Here is a 22889-nt window from a genome sequence, read left to right as displayed (position 1 = left end):
AAACAGGACAGTCCCCAGTGTCACAACCCATCCCCTCTGACACAACCCACTGCTGCCGTCCAAAGCAAACAAGCAGCTCTGTCCCTCTGCTCATCGCCACGCTGGTGGCCCGGCACCAAGTGTGACAGTGCTGTGTGTGCCCCGGGCAAAGCTGGAACCAAGGCGCTGGCAGCGGTGTGGATGTGCCATGAGCACGGGTGCTTTGGCTGGGAAGATGCCGGGGAGCAGGACCTGGCACGGCGGAGCTTGGGGCTGGGGGGGTGATGGATGTGAGTGGACACCAGCACGGTGTGACCTTTGCCAGCCACAGGCAATGCCAGCTCCCGGCTGTGCCCCTGCTCACCGGGACACTGCTGAAGGAGCCTGCAGCTGGCCACTGCTCGGGAAAAGGAGGAGGAGGAGGCTGCCCGCAGCCCCTGCCCGCAGGACCAGCAGGGAGCCCCGCCACTCTTCCACACGAAACCAGAGCAGAACAGCAACACCTGCTTCCCACGCTGTCGTTATCCGCACACCCGGGAGGGACCAGCCGAGACACCCCCGGACGTGTGCCGCTGAGCACCCCGTGTCCACGAGCTCCTCCAGCAGAGCCACCCCCGGAGCCTGCTCCCCCTGCCCGGCACGGCAGCACCAGCCCTCCGTTCCGCATCGCAAGTGAAACTATGACTAACCGAGTTATCAGATCCTGGGCAAGGCTGAGCTCCCGGGCTCGGGGCGGGGGCTCCGGACGCAGGGGCTGCCGCAGCCGCACACAACCTTGAGGTTAACCCCATCCTTCGGACCCCGACACCCGACTTACGTGCTCCGGCTCCGGCGGGCAGGGAGCACACCCGGAGTGTGCGGCGGGTGGGCTGGGAAGGACACGGCTGTCAGGGCACTTCTTCAAAGCCCCCCCGGGCACGGCAGCCCGCGGCAAAGCGCTGCGAGTGCTCCGCTCACACCCTCCCCACGCATTTCGCTTTCGCTCCCTCGCAGCAGCCGGAGACAGAGAAGAAAGCAAAGCCGGTTCCTTAAATCCTGGGGGCGAGAGGATTTCAGAGCCATGGGCGGCCGGCAGCGGCGAGCAAACGGGCACCGAGGCTGGAAACCAGGTCACAGGCGGCAGACTCCTGACCCCGATGGCAGAAGTTGGTGGGAACACATGCTCCGGCCCCAGCGCTCTTCCCTCCGGAGCCAACAGCGTTCTGCGCTCTCCTCCCGCTCGCTCGCCCGAGCGTTCCAGCCGGCTGCAGCCGCGCTCGTTAAGGTGGATGGAAGCGCCGCCAGTATTTTCTCCCCTACCTCATCTCCTTGCTCAGCAGCTCGGGGCTATAGGGAGACTGTGCAGTTTCAGGAGATGCCCGACGTTGCCAAGAAATAATAATAATTAAAAAAAAAAAAAAAAAAAGGCAGGAGAAAAGCGAAGGGGCGGGAGCGCGCAGCTCCGCTCCTGCCAGCCCGGGGACGGGGAGCCGGTGCCGTCGGTATGTGGCGGAGCAGCAAGCAAGCTCTAATCTGTTCCTCTGGCTGACCCGGGGCTCGTTGCATCTGAATGTGACCTCTAGACAGAGCATTAATAACGAACGTGGCGCTGACCCAAGCTGACAAGGGGTGCGGCGCTTGGCACCCGCTCCCGCCCTCCCTCGCTCACTTTCTGTCTCCCTCGCTCTCGGCTGAATGTCAGCGGCAGGGGGAGGGATCCAGGAAAACAAAGCTTGGCTAATAGTTTTCTCCGCTCTCAAGTGGAATCAAAGGCGCTTTTCTTTGGGGACGTGCGCGCCGGCGAGCCCGGTGTCGCACCGACGGGCGCCCCAGGACAGCTCGGTGCCGCAGCTGCTGCCCTGGCACAGGAGGGATGGGGACAGGCTTGGCACCCTGTCACCACGGGCAGAACGGGGTCTCTGCTCCCGGACTGGAAGAAGAGGAGCTCGGAGAACGGGGTAACCGTGCTCAGCATCTCGGGGAACTGAGAAGAAAGCCGGAGGGGCAGCGCGGCAGGCGAGCTGTCGGATCGCACCCCTCGGCTCTCTGCGGCTGGGGGATTTTACCAGAGACATTCCAAGGCTCTCCAGCTGCCCAGCTCCACCCTGGGCTTGGTGAGGGCGGAGAGAGCCCGTAAAAGGGTCCCTTAATGGGAGCTCACGTGGATTAACAGACCAAGGTTATAGGGGAAAAACTAAGTGCTGTCATTCCCGACGCCCGACGGTACCTGGTGTGATCCTTCAGAGCCTCCTGTGCCCACACACCCTCTCGGGAGCGATCGTGGAGGCAGTTCTGGCTACGGCACAGCCAAAATGTGCCGCAATCCTGTTCTGGAGAAAGACCAGCCCTGTGGAGTCAGCGACACCACCCAAGGCATCCCGAAAGCGTGTTCTGCATCGCTTCCCCGCACTAACCTCGGGGTGTTTGCAGAGGCTCAGACAAGGTGAGTAACTTCTCCAGGGCCATGGATCAGTGGGTGGCAGAGCCAGGTGCACGCCAGGCTCCTGCTGCTGTGCCAAGGGAAGCAGTGGGGATGGCTGGGGGTGAGCCCACGTTCCCCCAGGTGCTGGGGTGTTGCTGGAAGGACCATGGCACACGGCTCGGTGAGCTCTTGCTACCAAGGTGGGTGATGCCCGTCCTTCCTTCAGGTGAGGCTGGCACCAGCCTGCCGTGCCCCCACTGGACCTCTCATTTGGTGACTGGACACAAGGGAGCTTGCAGCTGAACTTCCCAGCACCTTTCACACCCATCCTGCCACTTCTCTGCAGGGAGGCAGCGTCACCAAACAAGGTGTGGGTACCTGACCAGCAAGGAGTTGGGATCCCTGACCAGCTCAGCTCCAATGCAATGTCCCCTCTCTGCTGGCCCTGGCTGGGGACCCTCAGCTCCCAGGTCTCCTCCCCTTTGGAACAGACAGTTCTTATACAGCTGCATCCACCTGCTGCAAAACCCTGTGCCCTGATCACAGACCTGCCTGGTTTTACTGCTCCTGCCACAGCCTTTCTTTTTTGCTGTGTCCTCTCCTTTGACACCAGGGGACAGAGGTCCCTCTCAGGATGCCTGCTCCTGGAGATTTGCCATCCCCTCTGGTCCAGCATGGCAGTGAGTACACGTGGAGCAGCCACTGCTGGCAGGCCCAGCTCTCTTCTTTCACCTGGTTCAGATACTATTCCCGCTCCCTTATTGTTGAAAAAATAATACTCAAAATTAAAATGTAGGCAGCAAATTATAGTAATTACCCAGCAGTTCCTCCTGACAGGCCTTTTGTATTCCATTCACTGACACTCACTAAGCAAATCCTCGCAGTTTGCTCCTACACACTCGAGAAACATTCAGCCAATGGTGGTACAAAGTGCAGCTCTGGGGGCACGGTGGGCACTGGCACCAAGGGCACAGTCCTGGGGTAACACCTTGGCTGAAAGGCAGCCAAGCACCAGCCTGGGACAGCAGGGGTGGGACTGCAGTCAACCACAGCCTCACTGAGGGCAAGTGTGGCTCATTTACACCTTTACAGAAGTGCCCTCATGGTACAAAATCTGCCCCATCCTGACAATTTTTACCAGGTGGCTCGTACAGAGTTCAAGACAAACACCAGGCACACACAGCACTCTGGCTGGGGACACTGGGGACACTCTCCTCGCTCTGAGCTGCCCTTGCACCCTGCCTGGAGAGAGGACACCTGAGAGGGAGACCCCAAGGCACATCCCACCCCAAGGCCACCCAGAAGGACAACGTGCAGTGATGGGCATGAGCTGCAAACCAGTTTCTCCAGCCCACTTTTACTACTATCAGCATGTTTTTACAGTTGTAAATACCTCTGATGGGAGAAGGGAAGGCTCCAACACGAGCACAGGGGAGACAAAAGGAGGAAGGTATGGGGCTGTCAGCTCCCCAGCATCACCCAGCCAGTTCCTGCATTTCAAAGGTGATGCAAGGTGGCTGACTTTATTTTAGTTTTGTGAACAGAAACTGAAACAGGGACTGGGGAAAAAAATGGTTCAGGTCAGTCCAAAACAGTTGAATTGCTGGCAGCACTGAAAATAAGGTTTGTAAGAGTGCCTTCAGTATCCAAGGGAATATTTGATATCTACCCAAAAGGAACTGTATAGGAGTTTTCATGAGTTATTTAACTCTCTGTCATCAGTATTTACATTCGTGCCCAACCCTCCTCTGCCTCATCACGCTGACTCCATCCCCTGGCCTCTCCGTGTCCTCATCATGGGAAAAGGCACAAAGAGCCCCAGGTTGGCTGTGCCCTGAGGACAAGGAGCACAGAGCCTGTGCAAGGCAGGGAGCACCTCAGCCACCTGCACCCGCCTCTTTTCAAAGAACAAAACCACTTGTTAGACGCCACGGGAAAACCCCGGGCTGGGCGAGAACAGGTACCAGACTTTAAAGACTACCGAAGGTCGTGTCGAAACCTCCCGGTTCATCGAGTTCAGCTCCAGGGCGGTGGTGGCTGCTCTGAAGCTCTGGTATGAGTGGTGACACTCGGTGGGACAATAAACCCACCCACTGCTGAGGCTGGTGCTCACAGAGCCCCTTGCAGCCTACCTTGAACTCCTGCCTGCGAGGGCTCATCCAGCAGGTCCCCCAAAGGCAGGAATTGCCTCAACATTGCCTTTTAAGGAGCAGCCCCATCCTGCTGCTGAATGCCTCTGCACCCTGCCCGGCAGCAAAGCAGTGGGTGCTGCCTGCTTCCCAGCTTGGGAGGGGAAAGGGGAAATCCTGGAGCACCTCCAGTCAAATAAAAACCTCCTGCTTTAAGGATCAACCGTGGCGCAAGGAGAGAATATCAGAAAAACACCTTCCCCCATCGTTATCCCAACCTCTGCACATTTTGACAGACTACTGAATCGACGTTTATTGCATAATGGAAGTGTCATTAACCAAGAACTTTCCTCTTGCTGGGTTTTTGTTCCCCTATTTAAGTTTAGCAACACGGTACTCCCCTTCACCGTCTCCCCCGGCAGACACAATCCTGCCTTCTCCTGATTGGAAACTCCCTGTGCAGCTCTGTGACTGTGGAGGAGAGCAGGCAGCTCTGCTGTCTCTCTGTCCCAGGGCTGTTTTCTCTCACCTCCCTGAACACAAATGATGTGGAGTTTCATGCCACACACAGGCAACCCAGGGGTGGGCACCAGGGTTGGGCTGCTCTCCTGGTGGGCAAGTGCTAGGAGCAGAGGTCACCAGCTGTCCCCATCTGCCAAAATACCCCCAGGGTGGTAGGGCTGACATTCCCTGAGACTCACATCTTGCTGAGCTCCCTAATGCAGCCAGCTATGGGCTCTTACTGGTACCAGTATGGAGGAGGGTGCCTTGGGTGGCCAAGCCTTATGTGCCTGTCTCTGAGCCCAGCCTGAGCAGGCCACCACCCCCTCTGCCCCTGCCCAGCCATGCTGGCAGCAGCTCTGCCACCGCCTCCTCCAGCCTCTGAGGTTGCCTCCGGAGTTTCACAGTTGCTGTGAGTCGGAAACCCCCACCACCAAGGTCCCTGGAAATGCCAGACACAGCCAGTTCGAAGCATTAGAGCGGCTGCTTCCTGGCAGAGGGGAATTTGGCTTTTCTGTAGAAGTCTGGTGTTGCAATCTCAGTTTCCCAGGTTGTAACGAAGGGAGAAACAATCAGCCATTGGGCTTTACACCAGCAAATCTCCCTGCCTCCTCCTGGCCCCTGGGCTGGAATAGTGCTGCATGCTCCCACGCTTCATCCTTCCTTCACACAGGCTTTGGCAGCTGGTGTTGAGACTCCTTAAGTGCACCTCCAGCATCCAGCATAAAACAAGAGGCACTTTTTAACAACCAGATGCTGATCTCCAAAATAAAGCAGTGCTCAGAAAAGATCCCTCCAATGACCCTCCCCTGCCAGCATCTGCTCACCCCATTACCTGGCCCCAGGCCAGTTTGCTTGATTAAAGTCTATCTATTAAGTTTTGTGACTATAGAGAGCCCCGTTCAGCAGTGCACAGGATTGGCACTGGGTTGTAAAAGAGGGTTGGAACAGCTTAAAGGCGAGCGAGCCAAACACTTTGGGATATTCACAGGCAAAGTAATCCAAGTCCACAGCTCCCACCGGCACCTGGGCAGCCGGCGCTCCAGAACGTGTAATCACCATCCCAGCAGCAGGTGCATTCTCCAAGCTGAGCCGAACCTGCTAACACGCCTATTTGCCTTTGCCATCCCCGAACGGCTCTCATTTCCATTTTAATTTCCCATTTACAATCCTCTCCGGGCCAGGAGAGCCGGCAGCAACGCGAGCGGGACGCAGGGGCTGGGGACGTGAGCTCGACAGCCCATCAACAGGACGTGACTTTGGCAAAAAATTAAAGCAGTGAAAGAGCTGGCGCAGGAGCGGCACGAGGAGGGGAAGTGGCAAGAAGGGCTGTGCTACACTCAGCACTTTTTAAAAACGGTCTCAGCAAAGGCTCTGAATCAGCTCCAGGATGTAAAGTCACCCCACGCTGCCCGCAGCCCTGGCTCTCGAGAGCTCCCCAACACGTGCCTGCGGAGTGCTGGGGTTCACCATCCTCCCCCTGAATCCCAGAGCTGTGAGCACAGGCAGACACTCTCCGTGTGCCTGGAACAGATCACACCGAGGCCATAAAGCTCTGAAGAGTGGGGTGAAACTGCACCCCAATGCTACAGGCACCAGCAGCTCCAACACTGCAATGGTGTCTTCCCCACTCCCTCCAGCCAGCTCCTGCCTCGTGGGACACGCATGGCTCCAGCCACAGCCCAGCATCCCTGGTGCTGGCACAGCTCCCAGGGCTGGAGAAGCTGAGCGCACTCCCTGCACCATTCCCTGCCTTCCCCACACCCTCCCTGAGGCAAACCAACAGCAGGACAGGCAGGGTCTGGCCCCACAGGTCAGGACCCACCACACTGCACCAAAGCCAGCACTCAGATGCTTTCCATCCCCAATTGCTGGGTTAGCTCCAGCACAGCCGATAAAAGAAAGAAAATGAGTGGCTCACCCTTTTTAGCCGTCTCCATCTCCTCTTCGGTCCAGCGAGAGCTTTCATTCATTTCCAGGGAAGCTGGGAAGGAAGAAGGAAAAGAGAGCAGTCAGCTGTGAGCAAGCCCAGTGAGCTCAGAGGTGTCCCAACACCCAAACCCTGTCCCATGCCCTGTTCCCTGGAGGCATGACAAAACCCCACGCACTGCAGAAGGGCTCCCACAAGAAAGGCTGTCAGGGTGCAGGCTCATGAGGCTTTTCCACACCACAGTATCCCATGCACAACATCCCCTTGGGATGCACCTCAGTGATGCAAAACCTCCACTTTGGGCTAGAAGCAAAGCCAGATGGTTTGAGAGTGCCACGCACCCTGGCCCAACAACAGGTACCTAAGATGGAGCTGGCTGTGGCTGAGCTTTGGAGGAGCAGACACAGGGTGGGACTGTCAGAGACGGAGAAACAGCGTCACCTCAGCGGTGACTTTGGCCGAGTGCATCTGTCAGGGGTGTTGGCCGTGTGACCACGGGTTCCCTCTGTGCCATCACTGCACAACACCTCTGAGCCACTGCAGAAACAGCAGGAGCCTGTGTGGAGCAGTGCCCAGCGAAGGGGACATGCTGCCCAGCCAGGAGGCTGACAGGGGTGGCAGCATCTGATGCTGCCTCTGTCCCCAACTCCAAGCAGGTGCTGGGGACACCGAGGTCCTGCATAAAGCCTCCCCTGTGCACCAGTCCTGCTGGCAGCCTGGCACAGAGCAAACCCTACAATAACAAACCGGGGTGTGAGTCAGAGACAAAAAACAACTCGGTAAGGAAACAGATTTCCGGCTCAGGCTGCCAAGGGGTTATTACTCTAAACAACAGGCAAAGCATTATTTCAGTAGTGATGAGAGATGTTTTGACAGTGTCCTTTCAAAATGGAAAACAGGCTGATAGGTTCAGGATAAAGAATACAGGCAAGGAGAGAAGGAAGGATCTTCCAAGAAGCTCTACAAGAAGCTGAGACCCTGTGGGAGGACAGCACAGGTTCCAGTGCCCACAGCACTGGGCAGAAGAATCTCCTTCAGAGCCGGCTGAGCACGACTGCAGGTGTCACCTCCCGGAAGACAGCACAGGTCACTGCCTCCCCCAGCACTGTGTCGCCCCTGGGACAGCAGCCAGGAGGGAGGGAAATCGATACCTCAGCGCTTCCCCCTGGCAGCTGGGGCCACAAGGCTCGTTTACGTAAAAGCGAGTGTCCCCAGCACTGTGCAGGCCCTTGGCTCAGCTGGTGATGGCTGCTGTTGTATGGCACAGAAATGTCACAGGAATGGCCCGTTTGGTTTGATTAATGGCAGCGCCTGAGGTTGCGCAGTTATGAAACAGATGCCTACAGGGAGCTCCGGCACGCTGCAGTTAAACCACAATACGGTTTTGTGCTGTTTTTTAATGTTCAATTGGTATTTAAAATGCAATAACTTTCTTAGCCAACCTAAATTAAAGCGCTATTGGAGAGGCATAAAGTGAAATCAATTGCTCAGATATGTCACTGGAATTGATCCATTTTTTTTTTCCCAATTTAACATGGTCTAAAGGCTTTCTTCTGTGTTTGCAGTGAAGTTTATCAAGGACTCTGAGATACCAGGATAAAAAAAATCCCATCTAAGTTACTGGCATTATCTGCTGCTTCTCTGCAGCACTGCTGAACAAGTTGGAGGGAGAGAGCAGGGCTCTGTTGTGCTGGGGACTATTTATATCGCCTGTATGAAAACAGAGCGCTTGCAATCAAGGCTTCAGCCAGTTGTCAGCAGAGAACAGGGAGGCGAAACACCTCCGCGTGATTTATAGCACATGGAACAGCACAGGCAAGAAACTGCAGAGCAAGGAAACCGAGAGGAGTCACCCTGCTTTTATTTTTACCTGCCTTAGGTAGCACAGCAGTAATTTTGTGCTTTGACAGAGTAGAAAATATAGGAAAATCAGCCAAATTCCTCGATGCATCGGCTTCTATAAGTTAATACATGAGCTCGCTTCCTGAGGTGGCAACTACTGATGCTGCAAATGCCAGAGGCAGACCTGCCCAGTGTGGGGCTGTGGATGCTGCCATGAATTCCCATCCAGCCCAAGGCCAGCACAGCTGTGGCCACGCTGTGGGCTGGTGCAGTGCCTGGATGGCACAGTACAGGCAGCACCCTTTGCTGCATCAGCCATGGATGGAAATGGATCAGCCCAATGCCCAAGGAGGAGCAGATCCCACAGGCTGCAGCTGCTCAGGATCCAGACAGATTTGACAGCAGAGCCGGTAGGAGAGGTGCCTGAGACCCAGGCAAGCCTAGGAGGGCAGAGCAGGGTCCTGTGCAGAGGTTGAGGGGAATGGGAAGGTGGAGCAGCCACAAAGGGAACCAGCTCCAAGTGCAGGAGGGACACAAGCCTTGCCAAAGCACTGCACAACGGAAGGCTTCCCTTTTTGTCTTTTGCAACACTTTCCCTCTAAGGCCATGAAACCCATTAACACTCAGCCAGGAAATCCCAGGCTTGCAAATGCCCCAACTCATCCTAGTGAGTAATCCACATGACAGAGAGAAACACCATTGCTACTCCCCAGAAAGGAGATTTCATCACAAAGAAAACCCCTCTTCTGCCAGCAGGGAGCAGAGCAGGGTGACACCTCATCCCAGCACAATGGACACCCCAAAAACCCAACCCAGGGCAGGGTCCCCTCATCCCCTGCCACCTACCCAGCTCGGCACTCTGCTGTGGCGTGGCTGCCTCCTCGTTGTTGGCCTCGTTGGCCATGGAGCGGGTGATGCGGCCCTTGCGCCGGCCCTGGCTGTTGGCGGTTTTGCGCCCTTTGGAGGTGACCGTTTCTTTCTCATCGTTGTCTTCTCCGGATGTGTCGTCGTTCTTGTCCCTGCAAAAACAGGGAGAGAAGGGGAAAAAAAAATAAAATAAAAATGTTGTTTGGTTGGTCTGATTTTTAGGTCAAGCAATTATTTCTCTGCACGTGTTTGGGGTTTTTTTCTTTTTGTTGTTGGTTTTTTAGGGGGGCAGGTCTGCAGTTTTTTTGCAGACGTGGGCTCTTTTCCTGGCTGGGGTTGGCGCTGGGGTGATTTGTGGTGGGGTTTTCTTTCTGCAGCTGGCTGCAGCTCCACCACCAAGTGCACGCAGAGACCTGACAGAGACAGGTTTAATACCAGACCATTCAAATTCATCCCTGCCTCCTCCTCATTTATCTTCCTGAAAGGGACCTGCTGGTAAATGTCTTTGCAGCCTAGATATAATGAAGCCAGATGTTCTTTTAAACCAAGTATTAAGCCCATTACAGATAGCGAGCGGTCTGCGTGCCAACCTTCCCCTGCCACGGCGCTGATGCTCGGTGTGAGGGAGGCAGGGCTGGCTGGAGCTCTTCATCTGGGAGTGCTCACGTTGACATCAATAACACTAAAGGTGAAGTGCCGTGCTCCACTGCGCCTGGATTGCTCCTCCAGCTCCCAGAGGCTCTCGTAACAACAAAACACGCACAGGAGCTTTGCAGATTGATTGGGCTGATATTAAAAACACCCCCCACATCGTGTTGCTTTCCCAGTTTGGGAGCAGCAGGGAAGAGGAATGAGGAGGAGGATCTGCCTTTCCCTCCCTGGAGAGGAGGTGAGGTGGGCACACACAGGGTCAGGCAGCCCTGGACTGTGCTGCATCCCATCACCACATTCCACCACTGGAGCCAGGGAGGGAGGGTCATCCTTACTTTGTCAGTTCTTCTTTGTCATTTTCTGCTTCCTGCTTGTCTTCTTCCTTTTCTCCCTCCTTCTCTTTTTCTTTCTCTTTTTCATCTTTCTCTTCTTGGCTGCTCCGGGGCATTTGCTGCTGCTGCAAAACAAAGGACGTAAAATAAACGGAGCCCTCGGAGCTGAGGCGGACACGGGGCAGCACCTGGGCCAACCCAAACAACTGCTGTGAAACAATGCTGGGGGCCAGTGGCCAAGAGGAAAGAGCTGCAGGCAGAGGGTGCAGGCAGGGCACTGGTGGAGGCCACAGGGGCCCAAAGCTTTCCAGGGAGATCAGAGGTAGCTCAGGATCAGGCATGGCAGCTGCACTCTGGCTCCTGTTCCAGGCAGTGGGACAGCCCCAGCTGCTCCCCTGGGATCAGGCAACAGGCAAGGATCTGATATGGGGTAAGGCAGGGAGGTGAGAACTACCTTCCTGTTCTGGCTTGGCCACATGGATGGTGATTTGCATCCAGTGGATGCATTTTGCTGGAGCATGAAGGAGACAGGGCACCAGTGACACCCCGAGGCTCAGCAATATCAACACTTCTGATCTTTTTCCCAAGCATCTGACACAGCCCACGGGGAATGTTTGTGGCTCTGTATCACCAAGCAGGGAAGGTGCCCTCTCTGCCCTCTCTTCACCACCTGGCACCTTCAGCTGTGAGCCCAACCCCAATGCTGCTGCTGCTCAGACCGAAGGCACTGTGGTACCCCAGGGAGGGACACAGTGATTATTACAGTTCTGGATTTTGTTTCAACAGCTGCAGGAAGGAGGTTGCTGTGGAGGCCTGGTTCCCCTGACCTCCCTTCCCTCTGGTGACCAGCAAACGAGAGGCATTGAATAGAGAAGTAGAAATTAGAGACGGAAATCATTTATTAAACCATCCTGCTCCTGGCTAATGCAAGGCTGCTTGCTCCAGGAAACCCACCCGGGCTCACCCGGCCCCTGCCCAGCCTGCAGGGCTTCCACCACCCCTTGGGAAAGGGTTTGGTGATGTAATGGGGAGTAAAATTGCCTGAAAATGGATTTATCAGCAGAAGGTGGCTGGTCTGGCTGGCGTGCAGCCATACAGCAAGTATGGATGAGGTGTCCTCACATCCCTAGAGCCAGCAGGACTGGCCTGATCCCACTCTGCAGAACGGGGAGGCTGCTTCAAACACGGGCAACCTGCAGCAGCAGCACTGGGTGCAAGCAGAGCTCTCTGACCCCATGGGCTGGTGCTAAAATCAGAAGCGTGGAACTGTCAAATGAAGCAGCTTAATGAGAGAACTGCTGATTCTTTCAGGCCCTGGTTTGAACAAAAGTCCTTAAACCCCAGGCACAGCCATCACTGAAACCCCACAGACTTTCAGCTCCTCCCTGTACAGGTGGAGGCAGCTGTACCATCAGGATGCTGGCACGCTTGGCCAGCCCCTGGAGCACCTCTGCACACGTGCAGAACACAACTGCAATGCATCAGCTCACACTCCAGCTGCTCCAGGAACTGCTCTGTGGGATGCAAGGCTGGGAGGTCCCAGGGGAGTCAGGGAATAGTTGGGATGAGCACTCACTCGCTTAGGATTTTCCAAAGCCCACAGATCACTAAGGCTTGGGGAACAGGCTGTGTCATCAGCAGGTGGCCAGGGAAGTTCATCCCCAGCGTTCTGGGCACTGCCCTTGTCAGCCCCAGGCTGGGGGAGCAGGAGGAGGGCAGTGGACAAGCTGGAACAGGAGGTGGGGAAACTGCACTGGCTGCAGAGGAGCAAAGGGCATCCAGCATGTGCATTTCCCCAGCACTGCCCTGAACTCTCTGACTCTGAGTCACTCCATGGTGAACCCTGAGTGTGGGTTCAGCCCAGACAGACACCCTGGGGTGTGAGGTGAGGGCTGTGACCTCCAAGGACTGGGCAGGCACCAGGACAGGCTCTGCCCCAGCCCTGGCCATCACCATCCATCTGCATTCCCCTCACCAAGGGCTTTGGCAAGGGAGGTGAGACCATGGGAGGTTCACAGTACTTCCACCACCCAATTGCAAATATTTTCTTTTGAGGGATGGGGGAAACTCTGCATCCAACATATCCCAACTCTCCTTCAGATTTAAACCCAGCCATGACCACACAAATACCTGCCCCAGCTTCAGGCTGGAGTGAGTGTCCAAGAAAGGTTCAGCACCATCTTATCCTGTCTCTACACTTGAACAAGGAGCTGCCAGCTTGAGCAGCCATTGCAGCTTTTCCCCAGAGGGACAGGCTGGAATGGCAGTGATGCCAAGGAGCAGCCTGCAAACACAAGAGCAGGAAGGCATGGAGAGATGAGAGTGGCCTTGGTGGCTCATGCAGGAGCACAGGTGCCAAGCTTTGGCATGATCAGGATGGGCAAACCCCACTGGGCTGGTTTCAGTGGGCCACTGCACACCCCTCTTCTCCTGAAGGTTTCAAGCCCAGCCTGGTAGGACACCAAGCTAAGGTTTCTCCCAGTGCAGAGGCACATCTCAATCCAAGGTTGCCCTCTAGTGCTTGCCCTGCTCTGGCCACAGCTGGGTGCCCGATGGCAGGAGTGAGAGCCAGGTGGGATAAGCACCCAGCAGGACAGACAGGACAGGTCTCACCTGTCAGCCAGGTGAGATACACACGACGGGCAGCATCATCACTGTGAGGCCATGGTGGGAAAACTGACCCAGCTCCACCCAAGGCTGCGCTCATGTCTTCATCTGAGGAAAGGCTCCCAGCCAAATGCTGATGTGAGCCCTGGCAAGCTCATGGTGATGGCTTATCTGCTGTACTAGAGCTTGGCTGCAGAGCAGGGCACCTGCCAAACACCCAGGAAACTCCTGCTCACGAACATCCCCCTTCCATCGCACCCAGGGGTACCTGCTGGGCTGGAAGCTGCGGGGCTGGCACCGAGCACCCACCCCTGGCTGGGGAGCAGGTGCCCCAGGGTGCTGCACGAAGCCACAAATGGCACACACAGACGGGACCATCGACCACAGCATCCGCCCAGCCCACCCACGCTATGTGCCCACCCCAAACCCCAGCCTGGCACGGGAACCGGGCCATGCCATGGCACAGTGGCACAAGGCCCGGCCTGAACCCCCGAGCTGGCCGGTGCCCCCGGCCGGCGCGCTGCCCCCGCGCTGTGTGGGGAGGCTATTCTTAGTGCTGGACACCAACCAGCTCTGCATGATTCAAGGGACGGGACGCCATCCCAAAGCGTGACGGGCCAGGAAATGCTTCCCCAATTACCAGCTGATGTTTCCCTGTGATTCACAGCGCCCGGCTAGAGGCGGACTGGCAGGTGGGTCAGCCCTTACGGACACGCCAAAGGCCGGCACCAAAACTGCTCCGAGCTGCCGGCAAGCTTAAACCTCTCTCCACCTACACCTGTGCCATGCTGGCCATGAGGCACTCCACCTCCCCCAGGTACACCAGGTACGTGCTCCAGAGGGCGAAGGGATGTGCCCGAGGCCAGGGAAGATGCCTGTGGCATAGGGCAGGGCTGTCCATCCCTCCCTGCCAGGTCAGACGCTCTAACCCCGCACCGCCCTTCCTCCTCCTCCTCCTCAGCATCGCTGCTGCTTGTTTGTGCTGCCGACGCATCCTGTTTATTTTAAAAGGCCCCAGGACAAAATCGGACACGGGACGCGTGAGCAGGGGGACCGGGCGGCCTCCCCCGCAGCTCGGTAATGACAAACACCTGCTCGGCTCTGTGCTCGGCTCTGTGCTCTGTGCTGAGCTCTGTGCTGGGCTCTGCCCCTGGTCCCGGAGCGCTGCCAGCCCTCCGGGGAACGCCGCGTTCCCGGGGCCGGGCACACACGGGCTCGCCCTGCCTGCCCAGCTCCTCCGGCCACCGCACCAGCAGCTCTGCTGCCGTACAGCCTCGCCTCCAAGCTGGCTTTGGGGGCACGGAGAGGCTGAGCGCGTTCGGAGCGCACTGAGCCGCTGACAGCGGGATCGCTGCGAGAGAGCCCCGGCGAGGAAGAGGTGCAGCTCCTCCCACTCTGTTTACTTCCTCTGCCGAGGCACTGCCTGCTTCTGGAAGCGGGACTGGAGGGCAGCAGGAGGAGGGGGAAGCAATCCCCACCTCTGCCCTGTCCAGCCCCGCCGGACCCTGCGGCACAGAGGGTGGAACCAGCCCGAATCCCCTCGGCAGCGCACCCCTCGCCCCCGACTCGCCCCGCTCCCGGAGCTCCGGCCCCGTGTCCCCCCAAAAATCCCCGACTCACCTCCCCGCTGCCCGGCTCCCGCGGGCGGCCGGTCCCCGACAGCCCCATGGGCAGCTCCCGGCCCCTGCTCACCGCCCAGCCATCCGGGCGCGCTGTGCCTTACGTTCTCCGGCTCTGAAGGCTTCCTGACGATTTGCATAGTTAAGCCGTAAACTAACCACAACATTCCTCTTATGATTTTGCAATCTGCTGGAATAACGTGGTCGCTCTAAGTCGAGCGATGAATCATCATCTATAAACCACAGCTCTCGTCACCGGGGCTCTCAGTGCTGGCTGCAGCCTGCGTGATTAATCCGCCAGGATGCCAAGCTTAACCTACAGTGCAGGGCTATTTATTTTCCGAACTTGCAAGCCTCCGGAAAACGACCGCTGCTGCCTTCCCTATCCCCTTTGTGGCGAGATGCCCCAGGCTGTGGCAGGGGACCAGGAACAGGGGACATCCCTTGCTGGCCACAGGACATCCCAGCGTTAACCACTGGACCGTGCACCTTGCAACTGAGGCACCCACACCCTCCCCTAACACCCCCCTCACTCCTTGTGCCACAGCACCCTCAAAACATGCACCAAAACACCACTTTTGCCAGCAGGGATGAGCTCATCCCTGGCAGTCCAGTTCCTAAACCACAACTACCAGCTCCTGCCACCCCAACTACACCACTTGCTGCTGGATATCTAGTGGCACTGACAGAGAGCCTGTCCCCGAGCCCAAGTGCCACTGGGCTGGCATCTCCTCTCTCCCACACCAGATTTCAAGGCCAGATTGGCTGCACGGGGGATGCCATTTGGTTGCCAGCAGATGCATCACCTCCCCTGCAATCATTCCAGTGCCCTGGGCTCTCTCACAGGAGATGGAAGCACCAGCTCCTGTTTGTTCCTTCCGTCAGGAGGGAGCAAGGCTGTGCACCGTGGTGCAGAGGGAGCTGTGCATGCCAGGCTGAGCTGCAAGGCACACGGTTTTGGTGCCACTCAAGCTCGTTCCCAGCTACTGCAGGCAGAGAGCTCTGTGTTTCTGTTTAAAGGTGGCTCTGCACCCTTGCCACAGCCTCACTGCGGCAGCACAGGGACGTGTGCCAACCCTCTCCCAGCATGTCACACCAGAGTCTGCCTTGACAGGGACTTTGGAGGGAGCTGCATCCCACCCGTGCGAGCCCCAGACCCTCTGGCAGCTGGGAGCACCCACTCGGCTGTGCCGCCTCTCCCACTTGCAGGGCACCAGCTCTTCACTTCTCCAGCGTGTGACTTCAGATCAATGGCATTTATGATGTTCTCCGGGGCACTCAGCTGCAGAGCAGGCTCAGGCCAAGGTCACTGCACGCAATCAGGCAGTTGCAAATTAAAACCAGCTCGAGATAAGCTGAAGACAAAAGGCCAACGCTGCGCTGGCCAGGAACGCCTGGGCTTTGCTTTTCTACTCCTCCAGAAGCCCCAGCATGGCTGCCATGGCCGTGGGCACACACAGGTGCCTGCTGGCATCACCCTGAACATCCCACAGGGTCCAGAACTGGCACCACAGGGCAGGATGTTCCATGCAGTGCAGCCAGCAGCACTCGGTACTTGGCTCTTACCTCCCCTCCCCAGCCCCAGAGCATCTTTGCCAGGAACAGGGCTGGCACCATGCAGCTGCAGCTCAGGAGCATCCCCTCTGCCACCTACATCTGTCTTTCCACCTGCTTTCAAGCTCTTCCTCTGGCAGGTCACACCAGTGAGAGCCAGGGCAGGGACTTGGCCACAGAGCACCCTCAGCACCAACCTCCCTGTTAGCCACAGGCACCCAAAGTGTGCCCATGGAACAAACTTCCTTGCCAAAGCCACGGCAGAGGCAGAAGCACCCACCTCTGAGGTTTGATACTGCACAGCCACTGCTCCCCATATGTCCCTACCACCTCCTGAGGTGCAGCTCCCAGGGCAGCTCCAGTGGTCTGGAATGCCTCAGGCCCTGCTGCCACCCACCACCACCCAGCCTGGCTTCTCACGGCCGCACACGGCACCCTCCACTCCTGGGAGAAACCACAAAACAAAACAAGCCGCTGCCAAAACAACAAGGGCAGGAAGAGGAATGTCTGCCGGCAACTCGGCTTTTATTGCTTGTGTCCCAGGGCTGGGGTTGATGCTGTTGGCTGTGGAAGCAAGTAAAAAAAAAAAAAAAAAAAAATCAAAGGGCCAGGCTCAGATTTCATAAGAATGATAGAGAGCATGGGGATCACTCAGTGCAGCTCAAACTGTGACAGCTCTGAGCCGAGCTGCTCCTCTGCCAGCAAACAGCCAGCTCTGCAACACAGAGTCATCACATGGCAGGGATGGAGAACACCAAGGCTGTGCCCAGCGTCCCAGGAGATGTGGACAGGCCCTGTGCACGCTGACCAGCACAGCTCCTGGGCACCACAGGCCACAGGACATGGCTCACCACAGAACAAAGCGCTGGCAGCTGCAGCCAGGCTGCCCTGTCCTGCCATGGGAAAGCCCTGTGCCACCTGCCAGGCTGCTGCTCCTGGAGCAAGCAGGGTCCTGGGGACACACAGCATGTCAGGGGTGAGGAGAGGGGCTGGCAGTGGGACTGGAGTGATGCTGGACCCTGCATCAGCCGCTAGAGCACAGAATAAACATGCCCAGGTACACTCACCTGAGCGTGGGCTCATCTTGGGCAGCACTGGGAGCCTCCTGGGCACAGGAACTGCCCTGTGTGGCTCAGCCCAGCACAGCTGGCACTGCTGCCTTCCCACCACTCGCTCTGTGACACCAAGGAGGCACTGAAGTGATTTTTACAGGACCCTGCTCACCAGATCCTTCCTTGAACCACTGAGGGCTTTTCCATAAGAGGAAATGTTTCTTTTCTGGGTCGCTGCTGAGTTTTTTAAAAAGTGATTTGATTGCTTGCGAAGGGAAAAATGACCCGAAGGGAAGAGAGCGTAACGTTTGGAAGCAGTGGAGATGAGCCCCCGCTCTGTCCCAGGCAGGGAACACGTGTTTTCTCTTCCCTGTGGTTTGCTTTACCCTGCTCCCCCCTGCTCACAGCCCCCTGCCCACACGCCGACCCCTCTCCAAGCCCTGCCAGCAGAGGAAGGTGCCAGGTCAGCAGTTTGTGGCGTGCAGAGCAGCATCCACACACGCCACGAACAACCAGGGGCAGAGCGAGCCCTGCATCCTTGCAGAGGCAGATTTCTGGGACTTTCAGCTGTGCCTGCTTTAGAAAGCAGTTTAGCAATGACATGACCTATTTCCCACCCATTTCTAGTCAAACCTGGATCACAACAACAGGTGAAACAACTCATCCCAAAATCCAACCGATTCTGTGTCCTGCAATGAAGACGCTGCAGGTCCCTCGCTGGGATCAGCAATGCCCAGCCTGGCTCCCAAACCCTGCCCCAGGAATACTCACATGGGCACAGGTGTGGTGGAGCAGTTCCTTCCAGGATACATCCACCTGCTGCTGCAGAAACACCAGTCCCAACCTGGGGGCCAGCTGGAATAGGGGGGTCACCTCACTTGGAGTGACTGTTTTGTTATTGCTACCTTCAAATGCAATCAAGCAGCACAGAAAAGCCTTTTGTGAGGACCAAAGTGTCCATCAGCAGCCTGAGCAAAGTGGCTGCATGTCCCTGCCTGCTGATGCCTGTCCCTGCACTGTCACCAGCCCACATGGGGACCTGGGGACCAAGCAGCCACCCTCCTGTGGCAGTGCATCCTCTGATTCTTTTCCCAAATATGGCCATGTCGTTCTCATTAAATCACCCCCAAAACTGCAGCTGGGATTTCAGGAATTCGAGTTTCCATTGTGTTTGCCTGATTGTGTTGCCCGGAGGGGTGGCAGGGCTGTGGGAAGGCTGCTGCACCCTTGTGATGGGGGAACAGCACGATGGACCTTACAGGGCACACCTGGGGGAGTCCAGACTGAAAGAACAGCTGCCGAGGGTTACAGAACTGATCTCAACTCGAGCATCAAGTGTCTCACACCTCCTCCACCTCCTGGACAAGCATCCTGACATAAACTTCCCTGGTGATCACGGTTTAAAGAGCAACAGCCTGCACTCAGCACCCAGGGGACAACCACTCTGAGATGTTTCTTCCTGTGAGACCACACCTGAGCAGGAGCAGGACCACAGAGTCTGACCAAGCTCAACTTCTCATCACTCCTGCAGCCTCAGCCTGATTTCCTGGGCCATCAGCAGCCCTGTCACACTGCAGATTTGTCCAGAAAATGAGCCAAATTGAAGCCCTTTTATATCCCAGCAGTGACATTCTACTGGCAGAAGATGAACCCATGCCCCAGTACTGACATCCCTGGCACCATTCCCAACCAGGCAATCTCCATCACAGACCGCCCCTGCTCATCCACAGATAATTTCAGTGCTCTTTTAGATACAACACTCCAGTCAGCACAGCTTTAAGTGCCTGCAGAATAATTTCTTGGTATTTGTGGCACAACGTTTACTGGCCACATCCAGGGCTGTGTCTGTATGATGTGCTGCATGATTAAACCAGGATTTTGTGACAAGTATTTCCCTGCCTCTGGAACAGAAGTTGTCAAAGCCTTTATCGCTAATGAGGAGCTGCTCCCTGGACTGATGAAGATCAAATGGTTCCCAGAAACAAGTATCATTCCTCTCATTAGCTGCTGTGGTTACTGGAGTGGGAGCACTTGCACAATTTGCAGAGTTAGAACAGTTTGCTGAGCTCTGGATCCGATCCCTGGGGAGGGAGGAGAGGCACTGGCACGGCAAGGCTGGAGCATGGCAGGAGATGTGCCCTGCACTGGGGTCTGGGTGCAGGGAGCCCTGGAGTCGTGGGCAGGCACCATCTGGAATCCCAAACCCTGCTAGTGTGCCAGGGCTGCTGGTGGCCAGGGAAACCTGCCTGGCCAGGCTTTTCCTGATGCTCCAGGACCCACGAGATATCAAACCTGGCCAGATCCTGCTGGGACGGCGCTTCTGCCAAAAAAGTAAGCGGGTTGTTTATAAAAATCTGGGTTGAGGCTGTTTATCCACGCTGGTGAGGGGAATGGTTTGTGTTTGGGGAGGGCGGGACAGACGGCGGGACGGATAATTCGATTTGGGTTTTGGCAGGGGACAGGGAAGAGGGTGGGCCTGGGAAAGGCTGTCGGGACAGTGCTGGCCAGGTCACGCTGTGGTCCCCACCCTGCCGGCACGGCTCTGGCAGCGCTCTCGGTGGAGAGGGGGGGTCCGGGCGGCTCCACTGCCCCGGGGGCCACCGAGCGAGTCCTCGAAAGTGTCGGCACTCGCACGCGTTGGCCGGGGAATGCGTGAGCACTGTCTGACAGCGTCCGAGGGGCTGGCATGATGCTCCCCACCATGACTTCATCCCGCTCTGAGTCATCCCCAGGGCGGGCAGGCGGCTCCTGCAGCGCCCATGGTCCTGCTGCCGACAGAGAGACTGACCGACCATCCCGACAGACTGACCATGCTGACAGACTGACCATCCTGACAGACAGACTGACCATCCCGACAGACCCTCCCAACAGACTGACCATCCCAACAGAGTGACCACACTGACAGACAGACCATACTGACAGACAGACTGACCATACTGACAGACTGACCCTATTGAAAGAACTGACAGACTGACCATACTGACACACCGACCATCCTGACAGACACAGACTGACCATCCCGACAGAATGACCATCCCGACAGAGTGACCATACTGACAGACTGACCATCCCGACAGACTGACCATCCCGACAGACTGACCATCCCGACAGACTGACCATCCCGACAGACTGACCATCCCGACAGACTGACCATCCCGACAGAGGGACCATCCCGACAGAGGGACCATCCCGACAGAGGGACCCTACTGACACACTGACCATACTGACAGACCGACCATCCCAACAGACTGACCACACTGACAGACTGACCACACTGACAGCTTTTCCTGGTGGAATGGCCGCCCACCTGCCCATCCCAGCAGTGCGTGGGACACTTTGTCTTTTCCCCCCAGGAATTCACTGGCAGGAAGCGTATCTGGCATGCTGCAGCTGCTGCACTACCACAAGGGCAATGTAACTCCAAAATCAATGCAAATGTACTCTGGAATAAAAATCTCGCACTCCAAACTGAATAATTATGTTGAAGTAGAGTCACTTCCCTTCCAGCCCAGTTTCAGCCCAACACTTGTGCTCCCACAGCCCAGCAAAAACAGCTCCCCAAAGAATGAAGCACGGCCAATTTTGGTATCCCTGCTATAGAATTTAGAGGTTTCACAGAGAGATACTGAAATACCCTAAAGAGCAACTGCCACAGACCCTGAGTTGTATGGACACATCAACACGAGGGTTTGTCACTACAACCTCATGCAAATTTATGCTTATTACTGTACACTCATTATTGGATCACACTGTTTTACCATGGCACAAATTCTTTTTTTTTTTCAGTGAGAAAGGACAAGAGGAAGCTATTTCTCTTCCCATCAATCCCTCCCCCCTTGCAGGGCAGTATGGCCTTTTCATACACAAACACAGAGGATTATTTTAGAAAGATCTTACTCTCAGGAGCCTCAATATTATGCATCATGACCCCCTGGATGTGGGTACCTTGCACTGAGCAGTGCCATGGGAGGCGGAGTGCTGGAGCATCCTGCCTCAGAGTGGGCGGCTGCTCCCTTTTCTGACAAACTGCAAGTGGAATCATGTGAAGTCCCTGCTCTTGGCAGGAGATTTTTAGCAGTAAGTAGCAGCTTTATGAGGAATATCCTTTGCCAGGGGACCATCAGCCAGCGAGCAGTGGGATTCTTATTTTTTAATGGACTTTTAATAAGTAGGCCACAAAGATAGTCTTGACACAGTAGCTTTTTTCTGCCTGTAATTATCTCCCCTTCGCTCTCAAGCTCCCTGCAGCCTCCTACAGCAAATAAGACCACCAACCTCTCAGTGAGAAAAGGAGCAAAAAACCAGCATAGGGCCACTTGAAATGCTCTTTGTATCAGATCTCATCTGCTCTCCTCTTGTCTGATACAAAAACCAACCTCTCCTCCCCTCCTCTAAATTAATTTACGCTCAGCTTTTGCTGTTAAATTGCTTGAACCTTTACCAGCAGGAAAATTCATGCTCAGAGCACAGGCAGTGGTGGGAACATGCCTCCATGTGCTGCAGGAAGGCTGTCTGTGATTCTGTCTCCTCCCTGCACACTGCCCATCCCTGTGTGTCCCCTGTCCTTCCTCTGTCACCATCTCTGGTGGCTGAGACTGGGCAGAGCTGGCAGTGCCACGTCACCCCAGTGCTGCTGCTCCTCAGTCACAGTCCCCACTCCTCAACAAAAAAAAACAGAATGAGAGACCTCCAGGGACCTGTACAGGGTTCCAAACAATCCAGGATCCCTTGGGAACAAGCAGAGTCCTGGCTGAGCCTCTGGGACAGGTTATTCCCAAATGAGCACTCCTGCAGCTCAGGCAGAATTTGAGCTGCTTCTGAAAAGACTCACTAAGCAAAATGCCACCAGGAGCATCCCTGCAGCTCTGCCAGTATCTGACCTCTCCCATGACGGTCTGTGCAGCCACACACTGACCCAGCCTGGTGTGTGGAAGCAGATCCACACCCAGGGGAGACCCCAGCCCCATGAAGAGGTGCAAAGGAGATGCCTCACTGCTCCCACCAGCTTCTGCTAGGATTTTTAACAACATATTTGTCCCTTTATTACCTCAAAATGCCACCCTAAAGCGAGTCTCTCCTCAGCAGCAGTGTGCCCTTCCCAAGCCTGCACACAGGCTCTTCCAGCACTCCTCTCATGCAGTCTTGCAGGAAATGGATGCAAATACTAGAGGCATCACAGCACAGAGTGTGAATTTTAAAACCCCCCAAGATCTCTGTGGGAGAGCTGCTCCAGGCTGAATGCAGCAGCTGCTGTTCTGCACCTCTCTCCTACTGTGAATCATGCAGCCAGTCCTTGGCTCTTAAAGCTTGTCTGAACATCCCACCTTCCACCTGAGCATCCAACAGTAATGGGAAATATTCACTGTGTCGCTTCCTCCCAGACTCAGAGGGGCTCCTCTTTCAAAACCAACCATGTTCTGGCTGA

At 56.2% G+C, this 22889-nt stretch overlaps 1 protein-coding gene across 13 annotated transcripts in view; it reads right to left on the bottom strand.

Moving 5' to 3' along the window:
- The window catches only part of NCOR2 (nuclear receptor corepressor 2), a 222099-nt gene that overhangs the window by 45333 nt on the left and 153877 nt on the right, over window positions 1-22889 (bottom strand). For 11 of the 13 annotated variants that reach the window (XM_033075721.1, XM_033075717.1, XM_033075718.1 and 8 more), the window contains 3 exons: window positions 10636-10757; window positions 9629-9801; window positions 6932-6994 (listed from right to left, as the gene is read on the bottom strand). In XM_033075721.1, the coding sequence (XP_032931612.1) occupies window positions 6932-6994; window positions 9629-9801; window positions 10636-10757 (358 nt within the window). The remainder of the gene's footprint in view (window positions 1-6931; window positions 6995-9628; window positions 9802-10635; window positions 10758-22889) is intronic. The other 2 variants (XM_033075716.1, XM_033075720.1) reach the window with 1 other exon arrangement.

Source organism: Catharus ustulatus, chromosome 18, assembly GCF_009819885.2.
Source record: "Catharus ustulatus isolate bCatUst1 chromosome 18, bCatUst1.pri.v2, whole genome shotgun sequence".
In the NCBI taxonomy this organism is placed as follows: Eukaryota; Metazoa; Chordata; class Aves; order Passeriformes; family Turdidae; genus Catharus; species Catharus ustulatus.
Note: the sequence above shows the minus strand (reverse complement) of the source record. Positions and strands in the feature narration are given on the sequence as shown.